The sequence below is a fragment of the Salmo salar genome, chromosome 12 (assembly GCF_965601325.2).
Source record: "Salmo salar chromosome 12, fSalSal1, whole genome shotgun sequence".
NCBI lineage: Eukaryota > Metazoa > Chordata > Actinopteri > Salmoniformes > Salmonidae > Salmo > Salmo salar.
This window is the reverse complement of record NC_138302.1, coordinates 39083976-39110053: the sequence shown is the minus strand read 5'-3', so window position 1 is coordinate 39110053 and position 26078 is coordinate 39083976. Positions and strand designations below refer to the sequence as shown.

Here is a 26078-nt window from a genome sequence, read left to right as displayed (position 1 = left end):
TCCCTGACCAAGGCCCTTCTCCCCCGATTGCTCAGTTTGGCTGGGGGGCCATCTCTAGGAAGAGTCTTGGTGGTTCCAAACTTCTTGCATTTAAGAATGATGGAGGCCACTGTGTTCTTGGGGACCTTCAATGTTGCAGAAGTTCTTTGGTACACTTCCCCAGATCTGTGCCTCGACACAAGCCTGTCTCGGAGCTCTACGTACAATTCCTTTGACCTCATGGCTTGTTTTCTTCTCTGACATGCACTGTCAACTGTGGGACCTTATATAGACAGGTGTGTGCCTTTCCAAATCATGTCCAATCAATTGAGTTTACCACAGGTGGACTCCAATCAAGTTGTAGAAACATCAAGGATGATCAATGGAAACAGGATGCAACTGAGCTCAATTTCAAGTCTCATAGCAAAGGGTCTGAATACTTATGTAAATAAGGTAATTCTGTTTTTTATTTTGTCATTATGGGGTATTGTGCATAGATTGCTGAGGAATTTTATTCATTTAATCCATTTTAGAATAAGGCTATAGCGTAACAAAATGTGGAAAAAGTCAAGGGGTCTGAATACTTTCCAAAGGCAATGTGTCAGCTAGATGCAGGCAAGTGTGCAAGGCGGTAATGAATGTCACTGTCTGTCCATGTATGTCACCTTACATTTGTTTCTCGACCTGTGTGCACCTACGCTGTAAAATTTCATTCATAGGTTAGGTTGTAGCAACCTCATGATGGTCATAGGGAAAACTTGAGTATCATGTAGTAGCCTAAACCTATCGATGTTATATTGAACTGGGTGAATGGAATATGAATGAGAGTTATCCAATATGCTGTAATAGAAATAAGGCCATGCTCATGAAAAAAAAATGGTCCTCCCTCATCTTAAATGGCACTGACCGCCACTGGTGTGCCTCTATCAGTTACAGATACATGTCAGTACATACACAAGGAAGTCACATGTCTGAAATAAAATATTAACCTACACATTTGTATAGGCAAGAGCTTAAAGTAGTAGCTATTTGGTATCAAGGATAAGACAAGAGCAGTGTGCTATGATCCTGAGTTCAAAATTCAAAGAGCACATTTCGCAAGTGCAACATTGCCCTCTATAGGTATCACTCAATCCAAAACATTTAATTGATCAACTATTTCATTTAGTTGTGCTATATAAAGACCAACTGTGCCCAGATGGACAACACAGCATCAAAACAGTATCACAACCATTTTAAATCAAATATACTTTATTAACCAACAACTATTTCTAAAACACAAACACAAAAGCATTCCAAACTGGGTCCCCATTGCTTCTTCTTGAAACGTCAGTAATATGCCTCAGGAGGAAATTAACAACACCACATATGTTCAAATGATACAATACAATGGGTTTACAAAAGAACTTAGTCACAAGAGATGCTAACATAAAGAAATAAACTTCCCAAGTTCAGTCGTCCCTCTCCGAGCTGTCACTTCGACGAGGACTCCTCGAGGTAGAGTGGCTGAAAGAGAGAAAAACAGATAGTTTTCCCTCTTCACTTATTTTCTGTGCATTAATCCCAAATTAAAGTCATTACCTCAGCTGGGAGGAAAAACGCACCTTAGTTTTTGAGGTGAAGCTTTAGATTTTGAACAGCTAGAATTTAAAATAGAATTTTCATTTTAGAGCTCATTCTTACAAGACTTCGACAGTGGCAATTTGTTGCAAGAAAGTATTTAAAGACCGTGCATTTAATTTTAGTTCGTCATGCAAAATGTACTATTTGGGTGAATTGAAAGAATTAAATTCAAATAACCTTTTAATACATATTTCACATATTGAATTACATATTTGAATGTAATTGTTGTTGATTTATTGCAGAATCTACCTTTCACTTGTAATGCTTAAGTAGCCTGACTTAATGAACCATCATGCATCTACACCGTTAACTGTAACCATGCATAACGACTGCCCTCCCGCATGGACATTTTCATTGTCTCGTTTTGCTGCTTATCATGCATTGTCAAACTGTTCCACAGCTCGTTTAGAGAGGAGAATGGTGGAAAGAAAATTGGGGTCAGACTCAAGACTTCCGCATACCTCCTCGTGGGGGAACCAGACTTGGATCTGCCCACAGAACCAGACCTGAAGAAGTAAACATACAAGGCATTCATATTCTAGTGTCCCGTTTTCTTGTTTGTCATTGTTGTTTTTATCTCCACCAATGGGTTAAGATCACTTCTGTTACTTTTCCTGCAGTCTAAAAATTCAAAAGCTACATGGAATCTGATATTTCAAGCCACCATTGCAAACCACCTTCAATCTGATTGCTGGCAATGCGACTTGTCTGAACAGTCAAATCTAATTTATTGGCCCTCAAGATACTTTGTTGAGTTTGACAAGAACGTGACGTTGTAGCTAGCTAGCTTGTTAATTGCTTATAAACAAATTAGTGAATGTACTACAAACCTAAACAGATACCTAGCTAGCTAGTTGACTGCTGCGGCTAGCCAAAAAGGACTAGCTTGGAAAGTTGGATCATCTTATCCTGAGGCTTTAAAAGTGTTCTTACACTAACGATTTTGAACATTCAAAGCAACTAGGTAAAAGTCCATGGCAAACATTGTTGTCACCTTAGGTTTGCTACAAAACCTCTGAGTAATAGGAAGCACGAGCACCACCACCAATCAGCCTCCACCACTGCACACATACCCATCATTACTATGACAACTAGTGTAGCCATGTCAGCAAATGACTGCTATCTGAACACACACACACACACACACGTCTTTTTATTTAACTAGGCAAGTCAGTAAATAACACATTTTTGTTTACAATGACGGCCTACCAAAAGGCAAAAGGCCTGGGGATTAAACAATATATAGGACAGAACACACATCACGACACCACTACATAAAGAGAGACCTAAGACAACAACATAGCATGGTAGCAACACAACAACAACATGGCAGCAGCACACAACATGGCAGCAGCACACCACATGGCAGCAACACACCACATGGCAGCAGCACACCACATGGCAGCAGCACACCACATGGCAGCAGCACACCACATGGCAGAAGCACACCACATGGTAGCAGCACACAACATGGTAGCAGCACACAACATGGTACAAACATTATTGGGCACAGACAACAGCACAAAGGGCAAGTACGATTTGGTCACTTGTAACTAGCTGTTTGAACAGTCACCATTACAAAACTGATTTGAAAAACCCCCACTGATTTGAGCATTAAGGCCTGCAGTGTGAACAAGGCTTTAGGCCTCACTTCAACTCATTCCACGGAGGGCCGAGTGCCTGTGGGTTTTCGCTCTTCCCTTGTTGTTGATTGATGAAATTAGGTCACTAATTACACTAAACAAAGATATAAATCAATATGCAACAATGGCTGTGCAAAGTTTCTGGATATTGGTGGGAAATGGAACACGCTGTCGTACACGTTGATCCAGAGCATCCCAAACATGGGGCCGTGCATTATTATACTGAAACATGAAGTAATGATGGCGGATGGATGGCACGACAATGGGCCTCAGGATCTCGTCATGGTATCTCTGTGTATCCAAATTGCCATCGATAAAATGCAATTGTGTCCCTTGTCCGTAGCTTATACCTGCCCATACCATAACCCCAACGCCACCATGGGGCACTCTGTTCACAATCAGCAAACCACTCGATCCACACAAGGCTGTCTGCCATCTGCCTGGTACAGTTAAAAATCAGGATTCATCCTTGAAGAACACACTTCTCTAGCGTACCAGTGGCCTTTGAAGGTGAGCATTTGCCCATTGAAGTTGGTTACGACACTAAATTGCAGTCAGGTCAAGACTCTGGTGAGGAAGACGAGCACACAGATTGCCTTCCCTGAGACGGTTTCTGAGAATTAGTGCAGAAATTCTTTGGTTGTGCAAACCCACAGTTTGATCAGCTGTCCCGGTGGCTGGTCTCAGACGATCCCGCAGGTGAAGAAGCCAGATGTGGAGGTCCTGGGCTGGCGTGGTTACACGTGGTCTGCGGTTGTGAGGCCGGTTGCACGTACTGCCAAATTCTCTAAAATTACATTGGAGGAGGCTTATGGTAAAGAAATGAACATTAAATTCTGGGAGCAGCTCTGCTGAACATTCCTGCAGTCAGCATTCCAATTGTATGCTCCCTCGAAACTTGAGACATCTGTGGCATTGTGTTGTGTGAAAACAGCACATTTTGCTGTTTAATCAGGTTCTTGATATGCCACACCTGTCAGGTGGATGGATTATCTAGGCAAAAGAGAAATGCTCACTAACAGGGATGTACACAAATTTGTGCACTAAAATTGAGAGAAAAACTTTTTGTGGAACATTTCTGGGATCTTTTATTTCAGCTCATGAAACATGGGACCAACACTTATGTTTATATTTTGTTCAGCGTAGTAACTCTCCTCACCTGGTTGTCTCTCTCTTCATCTAAAGGGAAAACCCGCAGACACTATGCCCTCCATAGAATGAAGAACCTGCTCTAGTCTCTTAAGTCAGTGATGTAATATATCAAGGGGACAAATGTCTGAATTGTAATACCCGAAACGGTCAATACCAACACAAAATTGTATTTTGTTGCAGTAGTGACAATCTTTGGGGATTAACACAAACTGTTGCATTAAGTGTTAATTACTCAACTTATGTAGCTGCATTGTTGACGATAGCAATGCAACGCTGATCAGAGCAATGAAACAGTTATATTTCTCACCTGGTCTTTGCATGAGAAAGTGACCTAGACCTTGATCTGGACTTTGATCGAGATCTAAAAAGAAATTAGGGGGAAAAGCATCAACACCCATCATTTACTAAATAAGTGAACAATGTTATTGTTTTACACAATGTGGGATCTTTAAATAATGCAAGCAAGTCCAATTTTCTACAATTTACCTTGATCTCTTGGGGGTAAGGGCTCTAGATCTTCTAGGAGAACGAGAGCGGCGTGGAGAGAAGGATCTTGATCTAGAACATAAATATCAAAAGCTGTTAGCGAATATACATTCAGACCCGGTAAACTCTGTACTGCCATTCCAGATCAACTACTCTATCATACTAACGTAACACATACAAATCTGTATATTTATCTGTGGTGAATGTATGCATGCATGTATGTGGAGTTGTGTACAGCATAACCGTGCAATGACAATTTACTCTACACTGAGTGTACAAAACATTAGGAACACCTGTTCTTTCCATGACAGACCAGGGCTCTCCAACCAGTGTTCCTGGAGAGCTACCATCCTGTAGGTTTTCCCTCCAACCCTAATCTAGCGTACCTGATTCTAATAATTAGCTGGTTGAGCAGCTGAATCAGGTTGCTTACAACTGGGGTTGGAGCAAAAACCTACAGGAAGGTAGCTCTCCAGGAACAGGGTTGGAGAACCCTGACATAGACTGACCAGTTGAAAGCTATGATCCCTTATTGATGTCACTTGTTAAATCCACTTCAGTTAGTGTAGATGAAGGGGAGGAGACAGGTTAAAGAAGGACTTGAGACATGGGTTGTGCATGTGGGCCATTCAGAGGGTGAAGGGGGAGTTTTTCCTAGCCACCATGCTTCTACATCCGCATTGCTTGCTGTTTGGGGTTCTAGGCTAGGTTTCTGTATAGCACTTTGTGACATCTGCTGATGTAAAAGGGGCTTTATAATACATTTCATTGATTGGGCAAGACAAAAGATATAAGTGCCTTTGAACGAGGAATGGTAGTCGGTGCCAGGCGCACTGGTTTGAGTGTGTCAAGAACTGCAACACTGCTGTTTTTTTTACGCTCAAGTTTCCCGTGTGTATCAAGAATGGTCCAGCACCTAAAGGACATCCAGAGAACTTGACACAACTGTGGGAAGCATTAGAATCAACATGGGCCAGCATTCCTGTGGAACACTTTATACCTTGTAGAGTCCATGCCCTGACGAATTGAGGCTGTTCTGAGGGCAAAAGGGGGTGCAACTGAATATTAGGAAGGCGTTCCTAATGTTTTATACACTCAATGTATTCAGAAAGTATTCAGACTCCTTCCATTTTTCCACATTTTGTTTTGTTACAGCCTTATTCTAAAATGGATTAAACAACACATTTTCCTCATCAATCTACAGTCGTGGTCAAAAGTTCTCAATTACACAAATATACATTTTCACAAAGTTTGCTACTTCAGTGTCTTTAGATATTTTTGCCAGATGTTACTATGGAATAGTGAAATATAATTACAAGCATTTCATAAGTGTCAAAGGCTTTTATTGACAATTACATGAAGTTGATGCAAAGAGTCAATATTTGCAGTGTTGACCCTTCTTTTTCAAGACCTCTGCAATCCGCCCTGGCATGCTGTCAATTAACTTCTGGGCCACATCCTGACTGACGGCAGCCCATTCTTGCATAATCAATGCTTGGAGTTTGTCAGAATATGTGGGTTTTGTTTGTCCACCCGCCTCTTGAGGATTGACCATAAATTCTCAATGGGATTTAAGGTCTGGGGCGTTTCCTGGCCATGGACCCAAAATATCAATGTTTTGTTCCACGAGCCACTTAGTTATCACTTTTGCCTTATGGCAAGGTGCTCCATCATGCTGGAAAATTCAATTGATTGAACATGATTTGGAAAGGCACACACCTGTCTATATAAGGTCCCACAGTTGACGGTGCATGTCAGAGCAAAAACCAAGCCATGAGGTCGAAGGAATTGTCCGTAGAGCTCAGAGACAGGATTGTGTCGAGGCACAGATCTGGGGAAAGGTACCAAAAAACTTCTGCAGCATTGAAGGTTCCCAAGAACACAGTGGCCTCCATCATTCTTAAATGAAAAAGGTTTGGAACCACCAAGACTCTTCCTAGAGCAGGCCACCCGGCCAAACTGAGCAATCGAGAGAGAAGGGCCTTGGTCAGGGAGGTGACCAAGAACCGAATGGTCACTCTGACAAAGCTCCAAAGGTCCTCTTTGGAGATGGGAGAACCTTCCAGAAGGACAACCATCTTTGCAGCACTCCACCAATGATGCCTTCATCCCTACGGGGGGAAGCATGGTGGCGGCAGCATCATGCTGTGCAGATGTTTTTCATCAGCAGGGACTGGGAGACTAGTCAGGAGTGAGGCAAAGATGAACGGAGAGATCCTTGATGAAAACCCTCTCCAGAGCGCTCAGGATCTTAAGACTGGGGTGAAGGTTCACCTTCCAACAGGACAACGACCCTAAGCCCACAGCCAAGATAACACAGGAGTGGCTTCGGGACAAGTCTCTGAATGTCCTTGAGTGGCCCAGTCAGAGCCCTGATTTGAACTCAATCGAACATATCTGGAGACCTGAAAATAGCTGTGCTGTGATGCCTGTAGAGAAAATGGGAGAAACTGTAGAGAAAATGGGAGAAACTCCCCAAATACAGGTTTGCCAAGCTTGTAGAGTCATACCCAAGAAGACTAAGTTGTAATCGCTGCCAAAGGAGCTTCAACAAAGTACTGAGTAAAGGGTATGAATACTTATGTAAATGTGATATTGATGAGGTGGGAAACAATTGAATACATTTTAGAATAAGGCTGTAAGTAACAAAATGTGTAAAAAGTCAAGGGGTCTGAATGCTTTGAATGCACTGTACAATCATTTTTATTTCATAATGTGTTACAAAAAAAAGATGTCCAAGAATAGACCCCTGAGGAACTCCATCGATGATTGACGTGACACTCTTCCCGAGGAAGTTGGACAACAGCGCCTTTGGAACGAGAAAAATGTGCATAAGAGTGCTCACCTCCTGCCACGGCCCCGGCTGCGAGAGCGAGAGTACCTCCTCCCACCGGACCTGGAGTGAGACCGGGACCTAAACCACATCCAAACGAGGGGGAGGGAGGGAAAGATGGACAGTTCAGAGCAGGCCCCGCGAAGCCCCACATAACACTGCCTCAGTCTGCTTTTAATTCTGACCTGGCCTCTGACAACAACAATCACCCTAAGCCCACTGACGCTCTGACACTGGCTCAAAATCAACACACAAAAAGAGGAGGATTACATTAGATATAGCATTACACGTGCAATGGTACTGGTAGTAGGAGTCACTATATAGACTAGAGGTCGACCGATTAATCGGCATGGCCGATTAATTAGGGCCGATTTCAAGTTTTTCATAACAATCGTTAATCGCCTTTTTGGACGCCGATTATGGCCGATTACATTGCAATCCACGAGGAGACTGCGTGGCAGGCTGACCACCTGTTACGCGAGTGCAGCATCAAAAGGACCTTGTGGCTGCAAGGAGCCAAGGTAAGTTGCTAGCTAGCATTAAACTTCTTATAAAAAAAACAATCAATCAATCTTCACATAATCACTAGTTAACTACACATGATTGATGATATTACTAGGTTATCTAGCTTGTTTTGCGTTGCATATAATCAATGTGGTGCCTGTTAATTTATCATCGAATTCCAGCCTACTTCAACTTCACCAAATGGGTGATGATTTAACAAAAGCGCATTCGCGGAAAAAGCATTTACATTGCACAAATGTACCTAACCATAAACATGAATGCCTTTCTTAAAATCAATACACAAGTATATTTTTTTAACCTGCATATGTAGTTAAAATAAATTCATGTTAGCAAGCAATATTAAATAGGGAAATTGTGTCACTTCTCTTGCGTTCAGTGCAAGCAGAGTCAGGGTATATGCAGCAGTTTGGGCCGCCTGGCTCGTTGCGAACTGTGTAAAGACCGTAATTGATTTGCCAGACTTTTACATAATTATGACATAACATTGAAGGTTGTGCAATATAACAGCAATATTTAGACTTAGGGTTGCCACCCGTTTGATAAAATACGGAACGGTTGCGTATTTCACTGAAAGAATAAACATTTTGTTTTCGATAGTTAACGGATTTTACCATATTAATGACCAAAGGCTCGTATTTCTGTGTGTTTATTATATTATAATTAAGTATATGATTTGATATTTGATAGAGCAGTCTGACTGAGCAGTGGTAGGTAGCAGCAGGCTCGTAAGCATTCATTCAAACAGCCCTTTACTGCATTTGCCAGCAGCACTTAGCAATGCTTAAAGCACTGTGCTGTTTATGACTTCAAGCCTATCAACTCCCGAGATTAGGCTGGCAATACTAAAGTGCCTATAAGAACATCCAATAGTCAAAGGTATATGAAATACAAATGGTATAGCGAAATAGTCCTATAATTCCTATAATAACTACAACCTAATACTTCTTAACTGGGAATATTGAAGACTCATGTTAAAAGGAACCACCAGCTTTCATATGTTCTCATGTTCTGAGCAAGGAACTTAAAACTTTAGCTTTTTTTACATGGCACATATTGCACTTTTACCTTCTTCTCCAACATTGTTTTTACATTATTTAAACCAAATTGAACATGTTTCATTATTTAGACTAAATTGATTAAATTAATGTAATACATCATTAATTAAATTAATATAATACATAAATACAATTGATTTTATTTATGTATTATATTAAGTTAAAAAATAAGTGTTCATTGTTCATTCAGTATTGTTGTAATTGTCATTATTACATATATACAGTTGAAGTCTGAAGTTTACGTACACTTAGGTTGGAGTCATTAAACCACTCCACAAATTTCTTGTTAACAAACTATAGTTTTGGCAAGTCGGTTAGGACATCTACTTTGTGCATGACAAGTCATTTTGTCAACAATTGTTTACAGACAGATTATTTCACATATAATTCACTGTATCACAATTCCAGTGGGTCAGAAGTTTACATACACTAAGTTGACTGTGCCTTTAAAAAGCTTGGAAAATTCCAGAAAATTATCTCATGGCTATAGATGCTTCTGAAATGCTAATTGCCATAATTTGAGTCAATTGGAGGTGTACCTGTGGATGTATTTAAAGGCCTACCTTCAAACCCAGTGCCTCTTTGCTTGACATCATGGGGAAATCAAAAGGAATCAGCCAAGACCTCAGAAAAAAAATGTAGACCTCCACAAGTCTGGTTCATCCTTGGGAGCAATTTCTAAATGCCTGAAGGTACCACGCTCATCTGTACAAACAACAGTACGCAAGTATAAACACCATGGGACCACGCAGCCGTCATACTGGTCAGGAAGGAGACGCGTTCTATTTCCTAGACATGAACATATTTTGGTGCGAAATGGGCAAATCAATCCCAGAACAGCAGCAAAGGATCTTGTGAAGATGCTGGAGGAAACAGGTACAAAAGTATCTATATCCACAGTGAAACGAGACCTATATCGACATAACCTGAAAGGCCGCTCAGCAAGGAAGAAGCCACTGCTCCAAAACCGGCATAAAAAAAGCCAGATTACGGTTTGCAACTGCACATGGGGACAAAGATCGTACTTTTTGGAGAAATGTCCTCTGGTCTGATGAAACAAAAATAGACCTGTTTGGCCATAATGACCATCGTTATGTTTGGAGGAAAAAGGGGGAGGCTTGCAAGCCGAAGAACACCATCCCAACCGTGAAGCACGGGGGTGGCAGCATCATGTTGTGAGCGTGCTTTGCTGCAGGAGGGACTGGTGCACTTCACAAAATAGAGTCCATCATGAGGTAGGAAAATTATGTGGATATATTGAAGCAACATCTCAAGACATCAGTCAGGAAGTTCAAGCTTGGTCGCAAATGGGTCTTCCAAATGGACAATGCCCCCAACCATACTTCCAAAGTTGTGGCAAAATGGCTTAAGGACAACAAAGTCAAGGTATTAGAGTGGCCATCACAAAGCCCTGACCTCAAGCCCATAGAAAATGTGTGGGCAGAACTGAAAAAGCGTGTGCGAGCAAGGAGGCCTACAAACCTGACTCAGTTACACCAGCTATCAGGAGGAATGGGCCAAAATTCACCCAACTTATTGTGGGAAGCTTGTGGAAGGCTACCCGAAACGTTTGACCCAAGTTAAACAATTTAAAGGCAATGCTACCAAATACTAATTGAGTGTATGTAAACTTCTGACCCACTGGGAATGTGATGAAAGAAATAAAAGCTGAAATAAATCACTCTACTATAATTCTGACATTTCACATTCTTAAAATAAAGTGGTGATCCTAACTGACCTAAGACAGGGAATTTTTACTAGGATTAAATGTCAGGAATTGTGAAAAACTGAGTTTAAATGTATTTGACTAAGGTGTATGTAACTTCCGACTTCAACTGTATATATAAATATTGGCCGATTAATCGGTATCGGCCCTTTTTTGGTCCCCCAATAATCGGTATCGGCGGTGAAAAATCATAATCGGTCGACCTCTAATATAGACATAGCTGTTCATGGAGCTAATGTATCCTGCTTAAAGCAGGCCTTTCAGTTCTCTAGTAAAGAGTGGAAGAGAGGAATGTTATTGTCAAGTCATACATTGGAGATAAAAACACATTAATTGGTACTTGAAATAAACCTTGCGAGTTTGCCCGGTTGACCCACTTTGGACCAAGGTTCGAGCAGATCTAGGCGTTCTAGAAGTATCTATCAGCCGACCTCTGCATCTAGTCGTGTTCTTCGATTTCTAACGATGATGATTGTATTGACAGCCAAATCGCTTGATTGAGACTTGATAGATGCAAGGCGATTTGTCTAGACGGGACCATGGTCTACCAGGTTGTCCTCTTTACAAAACCCCAGGCTCAAATTGATAACCAAATCATCTGGTGAATTGTCAGCCCTCTATGAAATCTTTAAGGTGCAGCTAGAAGTGGCAGTTGCTTGAGAAGGGGAGGTCTGGCTGATCGATCAACCCCATGGTCATAGGATCGAAAGTGTGGAATTTGCTAGATGCCTCATGAAATCGTTAAGGATCGTGACACTCTGAATCAAACGACGAAACCTGAAATGTTTTGACCAGGTGAGTTGTTAACAAAAAAAACCCACATAACAGTTCAGAAGTATTTCCAAATTTTAAAAGGGATTAAGTGACAGACGGAGACAAAAGTTACAACAACAACAGGTTGTATGATAGTATAATAATCATCTTTAATAAAAAAATGTACCTACATAAGACACTGAAAAATCAAGACAATGGAAAATAAGCGACAACTATCAAAATAAGAAAAGACCAAAACAAGCTAAATCTGATGCATTGGTTAAGGAAGCTTTACCTGGTCCTCCTGCGTCGACCGTAGCGGTGGCAGTCGTAGGCATAGTGCCCCCGCTCACCACACTCATAGCACTTGTCGTTGGAGTCAAAGGGCCGGTTGGTGGGAGCACGCTCGTACCGAGATCGCCGCGGCATCCCTGTAGATAATTCAACTCGAACTCGAGATCCAGAAATCAACCTGAAAAACAGTCAGTTCGACAGTCAGAAAATTGCGCAATGGCATAGTTCACTTTAAAAAGAGGACTTAAGGAAACCCATCTTAAGTGTAACAAGCATTTAGGAACATACCTAAAGTGTATGATATGGATAGTAGCAAATGAGTAACAAGATAATACCAGCTACCTGCTTACCTTCTACTGATACATGTCCCTAAACCAATAAAAACCTTCAATATTTGCAAAGAGCAAATTACATTATTGATTGGCAAACGTCAACAACACAGGTGCCCTTTGAGCCCTTTCAGCTTGTAGGTCTTGGAAAGTAGGCTAAACTTGGGGGCAAAGTCTGGAGTCTTGAGGTACCACTTACTTGCCGTCAAGGCCTCGGACCGCATCTTCTGCATCCCGGGTGTCTTCAAACTCCACAAAGGCAAAGCCCGGGGGGTTCCTAGCAATCCACACTGTTCTTAATGGTCCGTAATACCCGAACGCCCGCTCTAGCTCTCCTTTCCCTGCACCAGTGCCCAGGTTACCGACGTAAATCTTAGCATCTGCAAAGGAAAAACAGAAAGAGGTGCCACCACTGCTGCAACTCGTTGACTTCTGTTCTGAGAGGCCTTTGATTTCCCACTCCCCTAAGCTCAGTATCAAAAGGGTTGCTGTAAGTAACTGCACAAATGTAAAAATCACATTGAAATGCAGCCCTCTCAAGGCATCCCATGTATTGAGGTCAGTGAATGATTAGCATAGGGTTGGCCTGAGGCAGTTCCTCATGCTATGGTCTAAATAAAATTAGAAATGATTTGTGTTAGGCATATGAATATATTGTTTACTTTTCCACATGACAATGAGCTGTATATAGTGATTTACTGCAATTACGTATCACCTAAATCACACTAGAGCAAATATTTGAAGCCTGAAAATGTGATAAATTAGGCAAAGGATTAACCTTATCTCCATATCTTGCTACTAGATTGTGCAACATCTAGTAATTTATCCATTTCTGCAATCTGCTACCTGTCTGTTTCAGAGGGGTTGGGTTAAATGCGGAAAACACATTTCAGTTGAATGCTTTCAGTTGTACAACTCACTAGGTATCCCCCTTTCCCTTTCTTTATGATAAGACAAAAGGTTTATGGGGTTATGATTAGGCCCATGTTCGATTTCCATTAGTTGCCAAGTGAACGTGTAATTTGCTCTTTGAATTTAGATGTAATCCATCCCCTAACATATGTCATACATAACCATTGAATTCTTTATGACACCGACTAACGTTACAGAGGCATGGTGTTGTCATCAAGCGTAGCTATGTTTGGCTCTGTGGTGAACGAGTCAACTAAGAAGGTGGAACAGCTAGTGAGGTGAGGATTTTGTTACTTAGCCTAATTAAACTGCAAATAAGGTCAAATTTTGCGGACCCATTTTTGACTCATGAGCTGCCCTCTACAAAAGTAAGAGTTTAGCACCTTAACCCAGGCTCTTTAGCTATACTAACGTTATCAGTGGTTCTCAAACGCCTTGGGGACCACAGATGTTACATGTTATTGATCTATTCCAGAGCTAGCACACCTAATTCAACTTGTCTACTAATCACTACTCATATAGTTAAAGCCGCAATCGGCAGTTTAGCCTAAAGACCCGAAGTTGAATTGCATTGATTACTACGTCAGGCAGAAATTGGCATTTGGATCAGGAAAGTTTGCTTTCATGACCTCTACAAGCCAGAATGTTGATTTAAATATATATATATATATATTTTTTTTTTTTTGTACTTTACCCCCCTTTTCATGATATCCAATTGGTAGTTACAATCTTGTCCCATCGTTGCAACTCCCCTACGGACTCGGGAGAGGCGAAGGTTGAGAGCCGTGCGTCTTCCGAAACACAACCCTGGCAAGCCGCACTGCTCGCTTAACCCGGAAGCCAGCCACACCAATGTGTTGGAGGAAACACCGTCCAACTGACGACCGAAGTCCGCTTGCAGGCACCTGGTTCCGCAACAAGGAGTCACTAGAGCGCGATTGGACGAGGAAATCCCGGCCGGCCAAACCCTCCCCTAACCCGGACGACGCTGGGCCAATTGTGCGCCGCCTCATGGGTCTCCTGGTCACGGCCGACTATGACACAGATAAAATTATATTTTTACTCACTTTCCCAGTTGTCCATGTGGTTGGTCCTTCTGCAGGTAGGAATGTGAGACATATCGACAGGAAGTATAAATACATAAAGTTTTCAAAGCGTGGTAGTGGGTTCAGATTTCTATCACCTGAAGCATGCACACAAGAGACGCATACTTGCCGAGTTCGTGCATGTGTTTACATGGTTCTGCGCATGCTTCAGGTGAAAAATCTGAACACACTACCAGCGCCTTGAAAAGTTAATGTAAGTATACTTTCCTGTGAATATACTGTCTCACTTTACAGGTTGTCTGTAGAAATGTAAGTAATTCAACATTCTGGCTTGTGAGAGGAAATTTTCCAAACAAATGTATGGCATTAATAACAAAGCTTTCCTCACCCCTGTTTTGCTAAAAATCTCAAATCCATAGAGCAATGGATATAAGGAATGACCATCCTATGATATCAAAATGATAGTTTTGAGGATTTATAGCTAGTATTTGTTAACATTTACATTGTTTGTAAACATTGGAGTAAAACATACTTATATTTTGGGTTCTGATGGGGTACAACAGTTGAACTAAGGTCATGAGGCATTTAAGCTGCAATATGTAACTTTTTGTTATGGAAAATATATTTCACAGCGGGTTAGATGGTACAATGATTCTCTACACAACGACTGCTTGTTTTGTCGCAAACTATTAGAATTTTAGCAACGAGGAAATGGCGGATAGATTTCCGCATATTGCGCCTTTCAATTCTTCAACAAACAATGGGCACATTTCAGTAATTTATAAGTACACAAATGGATGTAACAACTGTAGATTGCCACTTTAAAACATTTTGATCGAAAAATAGCTAAATAATCAAGCCATTGATTAGAGAATCGGGTGTGCTTGTTTAGGGCAAGAGCTAGGAAAGCTAAGTAACGTTAACGTTAAGCCTAATGCAGCTAACGTTAGATAGCTGGCTAGTTAACTAAGCATGAGATTATCTTCACGAATACTGAGTTTGACGTCAATATGTATTTTGTCTACTATTGAACATGCGTTAGGTTATCTTTTTGTGAAGTTAAAATCTGTTTTTCTATTTAGTTTACCTCCTCCGTTTCGACCGTGTCTTGACATGATTCAAGGCCCGCTTTACAATCAATCTGCGCATGCGTGTGTCAAACTGATTCTCCTGAGAGGACTGTCAGACAGGACGGTTCACTAAATGTACTCGTGCAATGCAATAAAATGCTAAATCACTCATATTTCATACCATAGTACATACCATGAATCACACAGTAGAGTATTAGGTTGGTGAAGAGGTTAGTAATGTGTAACGAGCTATTTAATTCTTCCGGCTGGAACCTTTGGAATTGTATCACTGTTTTCTACGACACATTTGACCGTCGGACAAATTTAATCACAGGCTCAATCCAGCTAGCCAGTAGCCAGCTCAATCACCTGATTTGGAGATTAAAACCCAGTGTAGCTTAATCTCGGTCAGTATATTGAAATAGTAATGGACACGTGGCGTCAACTGAAGCCACTGGAGTGGTGTAAATATGTCAACAAAGAGGTCAAAGTGACAGCACACGAGAAACAACAACATCATGGTTGGGTGTTTACCGTTGATCCAGTATCTGCCAGGTAACTTCGTCACCTTCCCAGTACTCTTCCTCATGGCCATGTGCACAATTTGTTGATGGATAGCTTAGGCTATGATATGAAAATAATACACTAATGCACTGATTTGTCAGTTTTTTTCTCCCACTTATATAGTGTGGTACCTAGCTACAACAGTGACGACACCACTCTGTTATGAGACCTAAGTTTGAGCATCCTACTTCGTAACTGCTATCCCAAGCTACAGTGTGATATTTTTGATGTGACTCAGTCATAGACAATACCAGGATTGTTGCTTTGAAATGGGTGTATATCAGCTGAGTTGACACTCAATGCATTACCTATTTTCCCTCCCCCAGTATAGTCCTAGTGACCTTCCAGGAGAAAGGAGGCACGCCGACGGTCCGAGTTGTGACAGGCCATGCAGTGCAGGAAGTAGAGGTCCTCCAGGAGGGCAATGAAGAAACGGCGGGGCGGCTGAGGTTAATTTTCACACCCCCAGGAGCCCACGCCCTTGGTCCGGAAGAAGTGAGGCACAGGAAAGAGAGCCTCCGCATGTGGCTGGAAAAGAACCGTATCCCCGTGGAAGAGAAGGGCGAGATGCTGTGCGTGGCCAACGTGCTGACAGTGAGTGCCCCCTACGGAGCGGAAGACTGTAGCAGCTCCAACGAGATCATCCTGGCCCGAGTGCAGAGCCTGGTGGAGAGCAACCCTGATTCAACTCCAGACCAGCCTGCCATCTCCTGATGAAGGATTCACTTTGACATATAGGGATAGTTTCCCAAACACAGATCAGGCTCAGCCTAGTCCTGGAATAAAATACATTGTCTATTTTCTTGATCTCCATTGAAATAGCTTTTTAGTTCAGGACTAAGCTTAATCTGTGTCAGGGAAACCAGCTCATAGTGGATGTCAATAGTCTAAAATGGTCTCGTCTCCTTCATCTGCCTCTATATGGGGAAAAAAATGGACTGGGAATTGGGTCTTGGCCATGTGTCTTTCACCTATCCTACGTTTTTAGATAAGTGAAGGTCGAGGAGAGGAGGAGGGAAAGCCACTCTAGACTGTTGGGATGAACTGAGAGACACTTAAAATGCTTTGGATTGTTGATGGTTCAAATGTTATTATAATCATATTCAACAATGGACATTGCTATCACAAAGCAAACAGTTGGCAACATTTAGAAATGTGAAGTTTTGGTTCTAAAGATACCTTTTTTGTAAGTTTGTAATGCACTTTTGTTATTAAACGTGCACTGTTACTTACAAACCAATAGTTGCATCTGTCCCGCTACACTTAAATATCTATAAAAAAGACCAATAAAATACCTGTGCCTATAAAATCTGTTATGAATCTTTAATCCTAAATAATTTTACTTGATAAAACTTAAATAAATCTCCAATAATTAGGTATGGGCAGTATACTGTACACCGGGGTATTTGGAAAAAGCCACAGGATGTTTTTTTTTTATACATTTTAATACTTGTAGCTACTTTTTAACTAAATACCTGCAGTCAACTTGTGCAATATGTTAAGAGATAACGCAGATCACGTTTTTTCATTTTACCCGTCACATTATTTTACATTATGATGCATACCTTAGTTCCCCAGAACAGTTGAGCCAGTCACGGGTTTGTTTGTAAATAGCACTTTGGGAGGAATCAGGTGAGTCCAGGTGGGTATTGTCAGGAGTCGCATTTTATGTTAAAAGTTTGCATCAATAGAGTGATCAGCGATGTGCAACTATAGTTTTTCTTCACAGAAAATACATTAGCGCAACACATTCGGCAGAAAAGAGCTTCATTTTCATCAGATGATGGGCAGGGGCACAGCCATGGGAGGGCATAGGCCCACCCACTGGGAAGCCAGGCCCACCCATGGCTGCGCCCCTGCCCAGTCATGTTAAATCCATATATTAGGGCCTAGTTTCTTTATTTCAATTGGCTGATTTCCTTATATGAACTGTAACTCAGCAAACTCGTTGAAATTGTTGCATGTTGGGTTTATATTTTTGTTCAGTAAAGCTACAAATCAGTCAGAGCGCTGTATGCTCATAGAATGCCTGTTTGTGAATTCTCACCTGAGTGGAGAAGTGCAACTGAACCAGGAAATTAAGTACAAAAAAAGTTACAAACAATGCAAAAAAAATAAAGACATTTGCACAATGTCACTAGTTCACATTTGCTTGTAAATGTCCAAACTCACAAAAATGACATTCGGTAGCTCCTACCTTAATACAGTACCAGTCAAAAGTTTGGACACACCTACTCATTCAAATGTTTTTCTTTATATTTACTATTTTCAACATTGTTGAATAATAGTAAGACATCAAAACTATGAAATAACAAACATAGAATCATGTAGTAACCAAAGAAGTGTTAAACAAATCAAAATATATTTTATATTTGAGATTCTTCAAATAACCACCCTTTGCCTTGATGACAGCTTTGCACACTCTTGGCATTCTCTCAACCACCTTCATGAGGTAGTCACCTGGAATGCATTTCAATTAACAGGTGTGCCTTGTTAAGTTAATTTGTGGAATTTCTTTCCTTCTTAAATGCGTTTGAGAATCAGTTGTGTTGTGACAAGTTATGGGGGTATACAGAAGATAGCCCTATTTGGTAAAAGACCAAGTCATTATTATGTAAAGAACTGTTTAAATAAGCAAAGAGAAAAGCCAGTCAAGAACTTTAAAAGTTTCTTCAAGAGCAGTCACAAAAAACATCCAGCGCTATGATGAAACTGGCTCTCATGAGGACCGCCACAGGAAAGGAAGACCCAGAGTTACCTCTGCTGCAGCCCAAGTAAATGTTTCACAGAGTTCAAGTAACAGACACATCTCAACATCAACTGTTTATAGGAAACTTCGTGAATCCGGCCTTCATGGTCGAATTGCTGCAAAGGAACCACTACCAAAGGACACCAATAAGAAGAAGAGACTTGCTTGGGCCAAGAAACACGAGCAATGGACATTAGGCTGGTGGAAATCTGTCCTTTGGTCTGATGAGTCCAAATGTGAGATTTTTAGTTCCAACCGCTGTGTCTTTGTGAGACGCAGAGCAGGTGAACGGATGATCTCCGCATGTGTGGTTCCCACCGTGAAGCATAGAGGAGGAGGTGTAATGGTGCTTTACTGGTGACACTGTGATTTATTTAGAATTCAAGGCATACTTAACTAGCATGGCTACCACAGCATTCTGCAGTGATACACAATCCCATCTGGTTTTGGCTTAGTGGGACTATCATTTGTTTTCCAACAGGACAATGACCCAACCCATCTCCAGGCTGTGTAAGGGCTATTTCACCAAGAAGGAGAGTGATGAAGTGCTGCATCAGATGACCTGGCCTCCACAATCACCTGACCTCAACCCAATTGAGATGGTTTGGGATGAATGGACTGCAGAGTGAAGGAAAAGCAGCCAACAAGTCCTCAGCATATGTGGGAACTCCTTCAAGACGGTTTGAAAAACATTCCAGGTGAAGCTGGTTGAGAGAATGCCAAGAGTGTGAAAGGCTATCATCAAGGCAAAGGGTGGCTACTTTGAAGAATCAAAAATATTAAATATATATTGATTTGTTTAATACTTTTTTGGTTACTACATGATTCCAAATGTGTTATTTCATACTTTTGATGTCTTCACTATTATTTTACAATGTAGAAAATAGTCAAAATAAATTAAAACCCTTGAATGAGTAGGTGTGTCCAAGCATTTGACTGGTACTGCATTTTTTACATTATGAGCTGGATTGCCTGTCTTTGCAATTGGTTTATTTTTGTTAGCATATTCAGCGAGCAGCCTCCATTGAAATTCGCTATTACTTGTGCAAATGTTGTTAGCATTCTGGTATACACGCCCAATGGCGCTTTTTCCGTTTCTTTGGCGCAATCTTGTGTACCAAGCCGGTAATACTATTTATAAACTGGTTGGTTTGAGCCCTGAATGCTGATTGGCTGACAACTGTGGTATATCAGACCGTATACCACGGGTATGACAAAACATTTATTTTTACTGTTCTAATTACATTGGTAACCAGTTTATAATAGCAATAAGGCACATCGGGGGTTTGTGGTATATGGCCAAAGGTTGTGTCCATACACTCCGCAATGCGTCGTGCTGAAGAACAGCCCTTAGCCGTGGTATATTGGCCATATACCACACCCCCTCGTGCCTTATTGCTTAAATATACCAGTATGAGAGAAGGATGGTATGGCGATATGAAAATCTGGATACCGTCCAACCCTTCCAACAATACATAAGGGAATCTCATCCTCACACATTGAGCTACAGTATTACATTGTGCGTTATAACTAAGTAGTCCTCCAGAGCTCTACAACTTCACAGATGTTCGGGTCGATTTGAAATGGGCACTTGACAAAGAGAAGATGGGATTTATGTGATGTCACAGCCAATAAAGTATAACATAGTGCCCCACAATGATAGGCCTCAACTGCAGTCACACTATAGTTTAAAGGTTTTCAATGCATCTTATTGTTGTGATAACCTCGCATTGATATAAATACTGTATAGGATACGGTTACAGACTGTTTAACGTTAACCTAATAATAAACTAGTACTATAACATAATACACAGTTACAAACATGTGTTACCATCTCTTTGGGTTACTGTCACAAATGCCATAACCTTGTTAAAATATGATAAGATTGTGTCATTCTTGCCTCATATTCTTGTCTCATTGTTTAGCAAGCAAATCATTTTCATAAACTTGTTATACATTGAGATATTCGTATTTGTTTCCCAGAACATTGTTACACTGCCTGTGTGTGACATAACATCCTCATGACAAATCAGCTTGTCTTATCTATTATTCTCTTATCCACCTTTCTTACCACTACGTCCTCACCTACAACACAGGAATGAAAAGAGAGATGGTCCTGTAATAGTGTAGTTTATTGAACTGTGGAACTGTCGTGGGGGAGAAAATGAAAGAGAAGGAAAGGGAGGGAAGGATAGAGAGAAACAAGGATAAGGGAAGGGGATTCTCAAATTGGGAAAAAGTCCATCCACTCCCTTGTCCTCCTCTCCACCGGGACCCGGAAACCAAAAAGTGGTCCTCCTCTCGTCGATAGCCTGAGCACAAATGTATCCTCCCAGCGGGTAACGTGAAAGTGTTTTAAAATCTGCCACACCCCCTTTGAATCAGCTATTGTTTTCTCTGAGAAAAGCATGCCCACATTTAAAAAACGATACAATACTTATCTCTCAATAAAATGTCTAGCGCAACCAGCTACATATTTTTTTACCACTTAACACATATTTGGGGATTACTCCTTTGTAAATGTCATTTGCCTGATGACGTGCTGGTGAAGGAGAGTCATTTCATACAAGCACATTTGTTTGCACGTTTCCTTTCCTCACCTCCTCTCTTTGATTACCTTTGACCTTTTTCAAAAGGAGGTGAGGAGAGGATGGAGGACGCGAGGAGTCAAGCAAAACCAATTGAGATTCCCCCAAGGAGGGACAGAGATACTGAGGAAAGGGCAAAAAGGGACAGTGAGAGACAGAGAGAGGGATGAAGGGAGAGAGAGGGTGACAGTCCTCTACAGATACAGGAGGCTTCATTGGCTCAGCTGGACTTGAAGGAGTGCACTCAGTCACTGTAGCCCTCCAAACAGTGACCTGTGTTCACGTTGCAATAATAACACTTGCTTTGTGCACAGCGATATAGGGGGATCTTCTTATGTATTGTATTGAAGGAGTTTAGTACTTTTTGCCTTGGGGGATTGGTTTTCGCCCCACCCCACTTAGGTTGCCAGACTTTCTCGAACACAAAGGCCTTATAGTTTAGGTCTCTAGTACGAAAGGCCTTATCAAGATCATTGATAATGCTGTGGCCTCCTCTTTCTTTCATACAGGACTCCAGGCAGGGAGAGAATGTGGTAAAGAAGAGTATACAGTCATTGTTGTTATCTGTCAGGTGTAATATGGGGTAGCCCATTTCCTGGGTAGTAATACTCAGGAGACGATACTCTGCGTGGTAGAAATGAGACGGTGTGGCTGCGATGATCTTGTCCCCTTTGTAGATTTGGCCGGCAGTAAGTGCCTCCCGGACCACCTGTGGTTCAACACTGACATCAAACTGTCCAGTCTGGCACTGCTTTTGGGTGAGCCTGACAGCCATGGCATACTGACCATTTTTCAGTCCGAACCTGAACAACAGCAGAAAAAAACGAGAGACAGAGGAGGTGACAGAACACATAGCATGTACTTTGGCTGACCTTAATTGTAGAGTTTGAGGACAATTCCCTATAGTATATTAATGCAAGGTTTCTTTAGTTAATAAGAAGTGTGGTAATAAAACGGAAACTATATGATTACAATGAAACAGAGAGGCACTCACAGACAGACTAGTGGCGTCATTCCAGATAAACCAAAGTCCTTGTGATGTAATATCATTACGGGAAACCAAATTTCACTAGTTTGGCTTCTCGCCATCTGACAAACATGTTGGAAGGGCTGGTAGTAGATGGAGTTTGGCATGAGTGGCCAGCCTCCGGCCGTGGACTGAGGTTGGTAGCTGGCCTCCCGGCTGGATCAGCCCCCAGTTGCAGACTGTGTGGAGCCTGCTGGCAGTGCCAATCCCCGGCCACAGTTGTTGTCGTGACTTTACTTTCATTAATCTGATGATTGTTATTTATCTAATCAACTAACTATGTTTAATTGTTACCCAATTAATCATCTAACAATTAACTCATTAGGATTTGGGGCACCATAAGAGCGTTTCTTTAGAGTTACCATCTCTCGAATTAAACTCTAAAGGTCTTTACCTATCACATCCATTAAACAGTTGACGTATTAATCATAACTTCGCATCATATCATCATTCTGAACAGTCGTAACCTTCTGCATCTGCAAAAACCCTAACCTTACTTATGATTCAGTACTACACAAATTGGTTTAATTGTTTATTTACTAGCTAACTAAATGATAACAGAGGATAAACATACACACTTAATACAGTAGGAAAGGGTCCCTAGTGGACTGACACAATATGGTTGCTTTTTACAAAAGGAGATGGAGAGAGAGAAAAAGAGACATTTATCGTTGATACATTTTAGAAACTATTCTCAGAGTAATCATATACTTTGCACACGAACTGCCACCCTTGAGTAAGAAATCATGAATGTACGTGTCAATGCCTTGGTTCACTGTTGGGCCTTTTCGCGGCATGCTTGTAAGGCTCCGATTGTCCAAAAGGGGTCGTTCATCCGTCTCTTCTACTGTCTGCCCGTTAACTTGTCGTGTAGTCCTGAACAGAACTACAGAGTTTATTCTACTTTCCATTTGCTCCTGAAGCTTACTTGAAGATAGGCTAGCCAGCTGTGTAGATGGTTCTCAGTGGTGATGCGTAGTAGAATACGTTGGTTGGAAGAGTAGTAGAATGGTCCCACTTAAATTCACTTTTCTAGATACTTTTCTTAGGACAGCTATTCAGCCGTACCAGTGCTTGTCCGAGTTGAGTTTTCTTCAAACCACTTTACACGTGCAGCTGCAGCCTGGCGACGTTCTGGTCTCCGAGGTGAGTTTACTTTCTTCACCTCGTGTTGAGGTTCAAAGTTCCAACCATTTCAAACGTGTAGCACCCGCTTCATGCTTTTCTGATCTCGCTGTTGTTTCTTTACCTGTCCGTTTATGCACTCTGATCGAAAGGGAGGTTCCGTCAGGCTGACACGCTCTCTGAGCTCACTAGGGGCGTGGCTACTTAACGTGCAAAGTTTATACGACACAAATGATCTGATCTCATGGCTCCTAAAATCACATTCATATCTTAACAAAAAAACATTCATAATTGTTCATATTTCATGCACAACGTAAAGGATGGAGACTTTGTATATGTAGTGTATATACTTTCCAAGTTACAGTATTTCCTTTATATCACTTAATATCACAAAATAAAAACCAATATGACATTTGTTTTCAAATTTTCCAGTGACCATTCCCCACATTCTCTGTTAGGAATATTTTTCCAGTATTCACTTTAGAACGTGTTAGAGATTCGGCGGGAAACCTCTGTAGACAAAGCACATTCCTCAGTGAAATTTGGAGAGGGATGTTCTCTCTCATCTCCTTTAATTTACGACAGGGTGTGGGCCGTCACCCCCATTGTGCAGGAAGCCTGATTGGGCAAGACGATGGAAGGTTGAGCCCGGAAGTCACTGCTTAGAAAGACTCCAGCTGTGTATGGGACGTGCCGTATGATTAAAGGTTCCTCCTGAAACTGCATAATCGATTCCCAATACTACCAGAAACACTCAAATCACACATATTAGCCACAGTCTCTAGGTGACCAGCTGCACCGCAGGACCTTCAGCACAACTCTAACATTAATCAGTCAACCAATTATCCCCTAGCACTTATCCCCCAAGTGCCCCATTTGACTAATGGCTAAATGGGTATTCCTATGCAGTTTGTGACAGTGAAATATGAGTCTGTTGACATTCTAACTCAACACAGCAGTGAAACAAATTCCTTTACTCATCTAATTTTACCTGACTGCACATCTCACTGCTGCAGTCTCGACTTAAACGCTTGGAAGTCATGGTCAGCAGGATACGTTTATTACCGATGTGGCACAATTATTGTTTCTGACACTGCATCAACGTGTTGTGGGTTAAAGAGGTCTCTATTGCCAAGGCCTTTTCACAGTATTGCTGGTAAACACCAGAGTCACTGTCAATGAGATGATCACATACATACAGTACACACATACAACCTGGTTGCTAAATTCAAGTTAACTTTCCTTAATAGGTCATTATTACTTTCCTAGATATTGGTACACTGATATTGCCGTCAGTTGACTCATCGTGGAATGTGACTTGAATGTGAATGCACGTTCTAGTCATTCGATTTCTATGATTCTCAAACTCCAGCCATTACATAGTGTATGGGCCAGAAAAATAACATGTTTTTGGAAGCAACTGACAGGATGACCCTATGGCACTTAGTCCGTTGGGAAGAAACCTGGGAGAATAGCCAAGAATGATTACAATGAGAACGACAAACCCAGGTTAATTACTTTAGGCTATTCATCATGTGTGCGTCCCAAACGGAATCTATATAGTGCACTACTTTTGACCAGGGTCCATAGGGCTCGTCAAAAGTAGTGCACTGTGTCTGGAATGGGGTGCCATTTGGGTGACTCACAGCCCACATTTTGACCCTAGGGAACAAACCATAGTATAACCTGAAGGTGGAACACTTGTACTTCTTCAAATTAACCAAATTGTTTGATTTCACATACATAAACTATTGCCACAGTCACAGGCTATTGTTCTCTTAATTAAAATGTGGTGTACTCAAGATGTACTGTAACTATATGACCATTCCATAGTGAGTTGGTAACATAGTGTGGTCTACCTGTGATTAAATGTATTGTATTCATGATCAAGCAAAATAAGGACAAAGACAATTCTTTGTGGCTAGTCATTCATATTTAGCCATCTAGGTAGCGCCAGAAATTCAACTGCATTTTGCTATGGCCCTTTTTGGATGCTTTAAAAATTGGGTTATATGGAACGTTTGCCTCTGGGGTGCACTTGAGTCACAGAAATATTTCCTGTGTAACTCGAACCGTGCCCAGAAATGACCTCATTGGACAGAAAGGGGCTTATCTCCTGACACCCATGAGCAAAATCATATTGTAGGCTAAAACTAAGGATTGTGTGGTTTCATGAGTTAAGAAATTGTAACGTGTGGCTCATTTGGTAGAGCACAGCGCTTGCAATGCCAAGGTTGTGGGTTCGAGTCCCACGGGGGACCAGTACGAAAAAGTATGAAAAACATATGCACTCACTACTGTAAAGTTGCTCTGGATAAGAGCGTCTGCTAAATGACTAAAATGTAAAAACCTTAAAATGAGTCTTGCATGTATGGGGCATATACACAAGCTGAAATTTGAGGTAAGCAACTAGCAACTACATTTCCATACAGACTCTTTATGACGTCACTGATCGAGTTATGTACTGGAGACCTTGCTCTATCAGCTTCAGTCATGTCAGATCAGTGACCACTTTGAAGGAAGGAACCATTAAACAAATATATTCTAACTGGGCCTTTGCATGCCAGCTCTTCACTAGTTTCATAGCGGACCTACTGCA

At 41.4% G+C, this 26078-nt stretch overlaps 2 protein-coding genes across 11 annotated transcripts; one reads left to right on the top strand and one right to left on the bottom strand.

Annotated features, from left to right (window-relative positions):
• Positions 1-1212: 1212 nt before the first annotated feature.
• srsf7b (serine and arginine rich splicing factor 7b) lies at positions 1213-15676 on the bottom strand. Of its 9 annotated transcripts, none has more exons than XM_014131159.2 (9): positions 15444-15676; positions 12598-12778; positions 12071-12247; positions 7729-7797; positions 4884-4955; positions 4705-4758; positions 2064-2108; positions 1584-1619; positions 1213-1485 (listed from the first exon to the last, which is right to left on the bottom strand). In XM_014131159.2, the coding sequence occupies exons 1-9, from the start codon at positions 15469-15471 to the stop codon at positions 1431-1433; spliced, it is 717 nt and encodes a 238-aa protein (XP_013986634.1). In that variant the 5' UTR covers positions 15472-15676; the 3' UTR covers positions 1213-1430. The 9 variants fall into 9 exon arrangements, with proteins under 9 accessions (XP_013986634.1, XP_013986633.1, XP_013986637.1 ...); XM_014131158.3 differs by lacking the exon at positions 15444-15676 and adding an exon at positions 14378-14649; XM_014131162.2 differs by lacking the exon at positions 1584-1619.
• On the top strand, positions 13503-17299 carry gemin6 (gem (nuclear organelle) associated protein 6). Of its 2 annotated transcripts, none has more exons than XM_014131114.3 (2): positions 13503-13588; positions 16317-17299. In XM_014131114.3, exons 1-2 carry the CDS (start codon positions 13512-13514, stop codon positions 16702-16704), a joined length of 465 nt encoding a protein of 154 aa, XP_013986589.1. In that variant the 5' UTR covers positions 13503-13511; the 3' UTR covers positions 16705-17299.
• Positions 17300-26078: the final 8779 nt, after the last annotated feature.